The sequence below is a fragment of the Fukomys damarensis genome, unplaced genomic scaffold (genome assembly GCF_012274545.1).
Source record: "Fukomys damarensis isolate Sample0158 unplaced genomic scaffold, DMR_v1.0_HiC HiC_scaffold_6, whole genome shotgun sequence".
Classification (NCBI taxonomy): Eukaryota; Metazoa; Chordata; class Mammalia; order Rodentia; family Bathyergidae; genus Fukomys; species Fukomys damarensis.
In genome coordinates this window covers 42795022-42803943 of record NW_022900918.1, presented here as the reverse complement: position 1 = coordinate 42803943, position 8922 = coordinate 42795022, and the positions used below count along the sequence as shown (strand labels likewise).

The following is an 8922-nucleotide window of genomic DNA, read 5'->3' as shown; positions in this document are numbered from 1 at the left end:
TCCTCCTCCCGTCCCCAGCCCCCTGTGCTGGCTTCTGATACAGGCAGGGAGTCAGACAGGAACAGGGCAGGCTGTCAGTGGGGTGGGGCCTCAGAGTCACAGAGGCGAGAGCACCTGGAAGCTGCGGCCAGAGGCCATCTGAAGGTGACAGGCACATGGCCAGGTCTGCACACTTCCTGAGGGACGAGCAGAGCCTGAGGTCACTGGTGCCACCCTTGGGCTTCCCGCGAGATGGATGTTATCTCACAGTGGCTGTCTGCGTCACCAGAGACTGCGAAGACTAAGAGGACTGCAGGTTACCCAGAGCTAGGGACGTCACCCACATGCCCTTTCACCTTTGGGCTACACCTGCGATCTCATTGGCCGGTCACAGCTTTGACCCGCCCCCCGGGCCTACCCCTCGTGACTCTGCTCTATAAATCTTCCTTTGAGAAGTGGGCTCGTTGCCAACCCATTCGGGACCTCTCTGTCTCTCAGGAGCTATTCCTATCCCCGTTCCTAGTCCCCAGTGGATCTTCCTACTCGTAACCTCCACCGTTCCTCAGAGTTCACTCTTCAACTTTGGCATCACTGACATCTAACACGCTGGGACTTTCATTTATCCCCGTCTCACTTCTGGATCGGTCTCCGCCCCCAGGCTCCCCACTTCTGGCACCTGGTGCCCCAACACCAGGGCAGGGCCTCTGTGAGGAGAAGGAAGGGCAGAGCTCTGGAGAACAGCCCCTCCTCGACGGCACACCCACGAACACGATGGTCAGCAGACAAGGCCAGTCGCTCCTGCTCCCAACTCTGGGATGCTTGCGCAGACACTGAGTAACCAGAGCCTCGTGTGTGACAGTGTGCCCAGTGGACTGTCCTCAATTCTCCACCAGCCCAGGCCTGTGACAGGCTTCCTGCAGCTCTGACCAGCCCCTGATGACAGGAATCAGCATAGAGTATCAACTGGACAAGGTTTTGTTTTCTGCTGTGTGCATTTTTTTTTTTAAGCAAAAAGCAGCTCCCATAGAAAATGCATACCTTGCTACCAAGCAGGCTGCGACCATTCAATGATGGAGTAACTTACACCAGGGCTTTTTAAAATAGACATGCTATTATTCTGCTGGGAATTGCCACTTTGGAAGTGACTTCCTTCTATCTGCAGAAAAAACAACAACAACCCCAGTTGTTCCATTTAAAAAAAAATAAAGGTTTATAAAACACTCACTGCAAACTTTCCATGATCTCAGAAACAGAAAGGAAAGATAACACACACCGATCTCCGATCTTTCCCTCAATAAATGAAAGTCAATCTGCTGAGCCACTCAGGACAGGAACCTCCCTGAGGCTGAGGCAGGGGTCTTGGCAGGCCGAGCTTCTGTTACACGGGGCAGGCCGAGAGCCCGGCCGCTGTGTCCCTGGCAGGACCACTCAGCCGCAGTGCCGCCCATATCTGGGGAGACAATCCCTGGGGGTATGTCACCCTCCTTGGGTGACACAGAGCCGGGCAGGACCCTCACACACAGAACCAGGAAGCATCGTTAACCTGATTAGGGAGTAACTAGATTGAGTCTCTGTTACCTTTGTTTAAAACATAACTTAATCACTCACTTATATGCTTTCATTTTTAATAACGGCTCCTAAGCAAACAGCACAGAGAATCGTGCCCTGGGCCGTGCTGGGAGCAGGGCTGGAGCTGTAGAGTCCTGCAAGAGCCTGGGTCAGGGACCTTAGGAGGTGGAGCCACATGGGAAGGGGCGGGTCACCAGCCAGGACACTGGCCCTGGCCTCTTCCTTCTCTTTCCTTCTGGCCCCATGAGGTGAGCGGTTTGCCCATCACACATTCGGGCCCTGATGTCTGCCTTATCATGGCTCACAGCACCAGGACCAAGGAACATGAACAGAAGCCCCAGAAGCCACCAGCCAAAACCCTCCCTCACTATGGCAATATCCCAAGGACCTCGTCACAGCAACGGGAAGCCGGCCCACACAGGGACCCTGTCTGGGGACAGCCCTGGTCCAGGCCCACCTGGCCACCTCCAGCTCTTCCTGAGTCAGTGCCATTCCCCTGGGGTCCAGAATATTCCACGGACTCTGGGAAACACCAAATAAAAGTGTGAAAGGACAGGCAAAGTATCTGGGATTGGAATTTACGCCTGGTCTCCAGATATCTGAGCAGGTGATTTCCCAGGACCCAAAGGAAAGCAAAGGCAGGACCGGGACACTCAGCACCAGCACACAGGGCCACAGTCTCCTCCTGGATGGGGAGTTTTCACACTCTCACCCGATGCTGAAAGCGGCCTGTGTCTGGGAGCACACAGAGAAGCAGACACAGCCCCAGGCCCTGTGACCAAGTCTCCCACCTCAGGCCCCGTGGAAGGGCACCGTCCAGAACACAAGGCTGTCCCATTCCAAAGGCCGGCGGTGCCAGCTTTTCACTCTGGCCAACACGAACTGTGGCCCCGAGCGTGCGCCTGGTGTACAGCAGGCGCTCAGATGGTTGTGCAAATCCACACAAAGTTAATTTCTGAAGCAACGCTGCTCACGCACACTCGTTTAAACCAGCAGATTGCGGGACGCGAGGCTGCTGACTGGCAGTGAACATCTCACTGTCCATGTTCCCTCAAGGACACCCAATTCTTGCTCTCAGCCTGCATTCTCCACATGTGAAAACTCTCCATCGGCCGTCAGAGAGTGAGGACGGGACGCCCCCCAGGCAGATGTCCCCCCATCACCCTCCGCACGGGGACCCCTGCAGGGCACCTCGGGAGGAGCCAGCACCTGGACACAAGCACTCCCCGCGGAACCCTCCCACCCACTGCCGTCCATGGGAACAGGCCAGCTCCCTCTGTGCTCCCGGAGGTGGTACCAGCACTAGGGAAGCAGGAAGGGCAGCGCACAGACCCCACTAGGGCAGCGCACACCAAACCCACGAGCGCTGCTGCGCCACACATTCCCCCTGAGGGAAATGTTTCCGGGCCTTCACCAACAGCAGTGGCTTTAATGTTTTTCATGATTAATATTTAATAAGCCTCCAAAATACATGGAATCGAATCCAAAATGTCTTTCCAGTAGAAGCATACATATGATGTTTTCCATCAGGGAAGATTTACTAAAAGCACCTTACGTAATTGAAAACCTGTGGATTATGGGAGAGGGCTCCTGTGTGCCCACCTCAGTCTAGAGATGACGGGACTCGGGACTGGGCAGGAGGCCTGGTGTGGCCGTCAGGGTGGACAGAGCATGGTCCAGGTATGAGACTGCCAGGACGCCTGCAGTGAGGATGGACAGTGAGGCTCCGCCCACCCCACAGACTCAGGGCACATAGGAGCAAGGGGACCTCAGCCCCGGGGAGAGGGGCCCTCCTGACCCGGGAAGCTGTTGTAGCCCAGCATCCCAAGCTGGAGGCTGAGACCACATCAGGGAGGCCCGGGGAGCAGAGGGCGACAGGCCTGTGACTTGGGGGATGGGGCAGACTCCCCACCCGGCCTGCAGAGGACTCTGTCCCTAAAGCAAACACTCAGGTGTCGGTGTGGCCTCGAGGTCCAGGGAGAGCGAGTGGCCTGTTCCAAGGGCCCATCTCCTGATGCTTGTCCCAGCCTACATGGAGTTGGAGAGAAGCCGCCTGGGTGGATGTCCATCCCAGGATCCCGCTGGACATGACGCATGGGCCAAGGGATGCAGCCACACATCAGGGCAGTGCAGCCCAGGCAGGGCCCAACTGACGAGGGCCAGAGTCTGGGGAGCAGGGGACAAGAGACAGAAATGGGGCCAAACTAACTGGCACATGCGGAGATGTCTTGAGCATAAATACTGTGGCCGGCAACCTCTGGGATGCTGAATAACAGGCCCTCCTGGTCACCTGTATCCTCCTGGAGACTGGGCACGGTGTAAGTGAGGCAGACACCGTGAAGGCTCAGGCCTCCTCCTCCAGAGCCCCATGCTCTCCCCGGCCTGGAAACCAGTCCATGGGGAAAGGGACGCTGGAGACACTCATGTCACACACGTCCATGTGTAACACATCCCACATATAACACACTCCACATATCACATACACCCCACATACAACATACACTCCATATATTACACACATCCCATATAACATACATTCCATGTATCACGTCCCACATATCACACACACTGCACATATCACACGCATCCACATATAGTACACAACTCATATCAGATGAACATTTCACATGTAACCCACGTGGCCCGTATGCAACACATGTGCCCCATATAATACACATACTCCATGTATAACACACACACCCCTATACCTCCCACTCTGTATCACACACACCCCAAACGTCACACACACCCCACACACCTCTCAGCAACCGAGAGAAAACCACACAGTCATCATCAGTGCTGAGGCCCAGCCACAGGCCAGCTGTCGTCCAGGAAGCATGCCTCTGAGTGATTCACTTGTGGGTACCAGGGGGCATGACCAGGAGACCATGGCAGAGAGAGACATGACCAGGAGGCCACAGCAGAGGAAGAGCTGACCAGGAGACCCTGACAGAGGGAGACGTGGCCAGGAGGCCACGGCAAAGGGAGAGCTGACCAGGAGACCCCGGCAGAGGGGGACGTGACCAGGAGACCACGGCAGAGGGAGAGCTGACCAGGAGACCCTGACAGAGGGAGACGTGGCCAGGAGACCATGGCAGAGACAGACATGACCAGGAGGCCACAGCAGAGGAAGAGCTGACCAGGAGACCCCGGCAGAGGGAGAGTTGACCAGGAGACCCTGACAGAGGGAGACGTGGCCAGGAGACCACGGCAGAGGGAGAGCTGACCAGGAGACCCCGGCAGAGGGGGACGTGACCAGGAGACCACGGCAGAGGGAGAGCTGACCAGGAGATCACGGCAGAGAGAGACGTGACCAGGAGACCCCAGCAGAGGGGGACGTGACCAGAAGACCATGGCAGAGAGAGACGTGACCAGGAGGCCACAGCAGAGGAAGAGCTGACCAGGAGACCCCGGCAGAGGGGGACGTGACCAGGAGACCACGGCAGAGGGAGAGCTGACCAGGAGACCCCGGCAGAGGGAGACATGACCAGGAGACCCCAGCACAGGGAGATGTGACCAAGAGACCACGGCAGGTGCCTTCCCAGCAGGACAAAAGTCCCCTGACCTGCTCTCCTATTGCATCTGGATTTGACTGCTCTTCCAAAAGCAGACTTGCATTTTTCATCTATTTTCTTTGCATATTTTTACCAAAGGGCTTTTAGTACTCAACAGGTGGCAGCTCTTATGAAAATTTTCCTTAGCCTTCAACCAATTCTGAGTATACTTTGTAAGAGCACTGCTCATTCAGGAACAGTTATTCAGCAGTGAAAGGCTTTAAAAGAAATGTGAAAAGGAATGCAAAAGTTCCTTTAAAAAAAAAAGGAAAAAGTAAGGCGTCCAAATCAGAAGGTGGGGCCAGCAGTGACCAATGCCAGCCCCCTCTGTGTGGACCCCGGAAGGTGCCCCAGGAGGTGGCATGCCTTCACAGGAACAGAAGGTACACAGGGGCTGGGACAGGTCAGCGTCTCTCCCTCACTGTCTCCTGCTTGTCCGAATGCTGTTTCCCTCCAGACTCCAGGATGGACACAGTTAGGGCCAGGGATGTATCTCAGTGGTACAGCACCTGCCTGGCAAGTGAGAGGCCCTGAGTTTGATTCCCAGTATCAAAAAAAAAAAAGATAAGACGGACTGGGTAGATTCACTGTGGGTGGCAGGGGCAGGGCCCGCAATACTGAGGGGAGCCAGGCACCGTGAGATCTGGAGGCCCCCAGCCCGGTTACAGGGCAAAGCCTGAAAGTCTGACCCACACGAAGCGCACGGCCCACCCAGCAACACAGTGCGCACGCTTCCCGCATCACTCTGAGGTTGGCAAAGGACGCCCGCTCGTCTGGTGAACAAAGGGACGCACAGCTGTCCGTGAGTAAAAACTGGTATTTCTGGGCACCTAGAAGCCAAAGTGTGTGCTCGATCATCAAGATCGGAGAAGACACCAGCCCGGGAGGCCTAGCAGCCTGTAGATGCCCGACTCACACAGCCCTTCTGTTCGATTCTGTCTGCCCTGGCTTTCAGCAGACAGTCTTATGCCGTTGTTTTATTTGCAAACTGCTACGGACAAGCTATCAAATGTGCACACAGTGCACTCTCTAAGGAAAGCTTTGAAAAACTGCCAAAAAAGCTCTTTGGTCTTTGCTGCTCAGGGGCCTCGCCGGCCTGCACTGGGCCGAGCGGAAGGAAACCTTGGCGGCCACGCTCTTGTGCTGGGGGACGGTGTGAGCGTCCCTGAGTCCTTGTGCCCTTGGCTACCTGGCCCTCGATACACAGCTACGCAGTCAAGCACTTTGTCTTCCCTTTCCTTGCTCTCCATTCTCCCATACCCAATGTGGTGCTGATGTCAACTTTCTTCCACCCCAGGCAACCTGAGGACACCTGGTGGCTGAGGCCAGGGAGGGGGTCTGGAGCCCATCCTCTGAGGAGCCCCCAGGGGCCCCTCCTTTCCCTCAGACCAGCACCGCCTGGGCACGGTCCTGTCCCAGTGGGGTGCTAGCTCCACATGTCCCCTGCAACCCTGGCCCATGGAGAGCCACTGTGATGGAGCCTGCTGGGCGGACCTGTGCATATGGCCAGCCCTGCACCTGCTGTAAATGCTCTCTGCTGCTGTACCACCGGGACCAGGGACAGGATTCATGCTTGCTCTGAAGCTTCTGGACAGCTTCCCTGGACAGGTATGGCACTATCTTCAAACCTGGGACCAGGTCTGACTCCATCAATCACAGGACGGGCCTCAAGTGGCAAGGAGGTTCATGCCTCCCACACCTGTGTCCCCCAGGAGATCCCAAAGAGGCTAAGCACCTCAGGCGCTGGCCCTGAGGAGGCCAAGATAGCCAGGGACCTAGGAGGATGAGGGCAGGGAGAACCTGGGAGCACAGAAGGCCTCAGGAGGATGAGGAGGGCATGGGTCCCACCACAGGCCAGCAGCAGTGGGCAGTTTCCTGCCTGCACGATGACCGGGCCTGGGACGGCTCAGCACACCTGCACCTGCCCCATGGCTGCCCACTTTGGCCCCCACGTGTGACAGCGGCTCAGGACCCTGGGCCGTGGCCACTGCTGGCTGGTACCTTCTACCAATGCCAGCCATCCCGTGTGTGCCCACCCCAGCTCTGCCCCCAACCCCGCCACCACTGCAGCTGCAGTCCTTTATCTTCCGGCTCCCCAGCCTCCAGATCCAGGGTTCTGTGGTCACGTCAGCAGTGCAGAGCCTCAGCCCACACCATAGAGTTCTTGCTGTTTGTTGTGGCTCTTTGTGAAAACACTGGCTGAAGCAAAAAAAGCAAACGAGCAAAGTCCCCTGACAGCACCACCTTCTCAAACAACCACAAAACCCAGAACATGTAGAACTTTAATATGTAAAAACCCATGTTTGATAAATGAAGCCCTCTCCCTCGTGCTGTGCTGAGCAACGACAGACGCGCAGCCTGAACAGGATAATTCAGTGAAACGTCAGGCGATTCCCACTGGAGGACTCCTGATCGAAGCAGCCAAGGCTAGGCGGTCTACGGAGTGGTACCGGTGGTGCCGCACAGACGGAAATCACACAGAGACACACGGGACAAGGAGCCTGTGGTGCCCACACGGCCCCATCGCACAGGACGCTGAGTTACTCACCATGTCTGCCAGAGGGGCCGTCCGCTCTGGAGCCTGTGCTTCCTGCTGTCACCTTTATTCTCTTTTCCCTCCGGTGCTGAGACATGAACCATAGAGGCGCTGACCTGAGCTACACTTGCAGTCTCCATGCCATGTTAACAGTTCACCGGTGCCCACGGCCACACAAAACACACGATGCTTTTACCGTGGCCTGTGACCCTTTCTGCTGCAGGCCAGACAGCTCAGGAGGGATTCACACTGATGATACTCTTACTTGGTATCACGAAAGTGTAATCAATTTTAGTGTACTTACTTCCAAACCTGCACTGCCACAGAACAAAGTGAAACCCAACAAAGCTGCCTTTTCGAGAATGGCAGCTCGTGTGCTGAGTGGGTCCTGAGAGAGCACAGGGCTTACACTCACAACTTCATAAGTTACTACTGGTACACAATCATTATCACCATTAGTATTTCCATCTTGTGATTAGGAAACTGAGGTACAAAGAGGCTGAGTAAACTTCCCTGGCCGCACGGCTAACCGAGGGCAGGACCAGAGTGGGGGCCTCTGGACCCCGTGCTCTCTGGTGTGGGTGACAGGTGCAGGCTGTGTCCCAGCTCTCCCTGGCAACTTCCCCACACTCCAGGGCCACGTCCAGCCCACGAGTATGTTGTCACCGTGGCCACCTTTCCTGTCATGCTGGATTCTATAGCTTCTCTGGCTGGTGACGGCCCGCCTCCCTGCTGCCACAAGGTCGGCTGAGCAGGTAAGCAGGTCACTGGGCGCCACCGTGCTGGCTCTGGGTTACGCAGTTACCTGGCAAACAACACGGAAGGCCTGGGTGCCTAGGTCACGTTCACTGTATCGATGTCAGAGATGGCGCTGATGTCCCTCAGTGGCTACCGAAGATGGATTTGCTAAATTAAAGTCACATGGTCTTTCCTTTTCCTGTCATGCATAATCGTGCCTGACAGTGACATTCAAATTCTGACTGAAACCCAGGGACTGGGCAGTTGCTCCTTGACTTTCTGCTGCCTGGAAACACTGCCGTGAATTCAGCAATGTGAGCAAGCTCTACACATTCACCCCAAGTGCATCTACGCATTTCAGACAGCACTCTGGGGTGCAGCGCCATCATGGCAGAACTCCTGAGATCCACATGGGGAGCTCTCACCACGCCCAAGTCCACACAAGTCAGGACTGGTGGTGTCCCCTGCTGTCCCCGAGGTCTGAAGACGAAAGACGCTGATGCGCGGTGAGAGACGTCGGTCTTTCGCTCCCAGCGGCAATTTTTC

General features: G+C 56.2%; 1 protein-coding gene across 1 annotated transcript in view; it reads right to left on the bottom strand.

The window, feature by feature from the left end:
• The window catches only part of Atp11a (ATPase phospholipid transporting 11A), a 67973-nt gene extending 60131 nt beyond the window's left edge, over positions 1-7842 (bottom strand). The window contains exon 1 of the mRNA XM_033760980.1: positions 7651-7842. Within this exon, the coding sequence (XP_033616871.1) occupies positions 7651-7653 (3 nt within the window). The 5' untranslated portion in view covers positions 7654-7842. The remainder of the gene's footprint in view (positions 1-7650) is intronic.
• Between the last annotated feature and the right edge of the window lie 1080 nt (positions 7843-8922).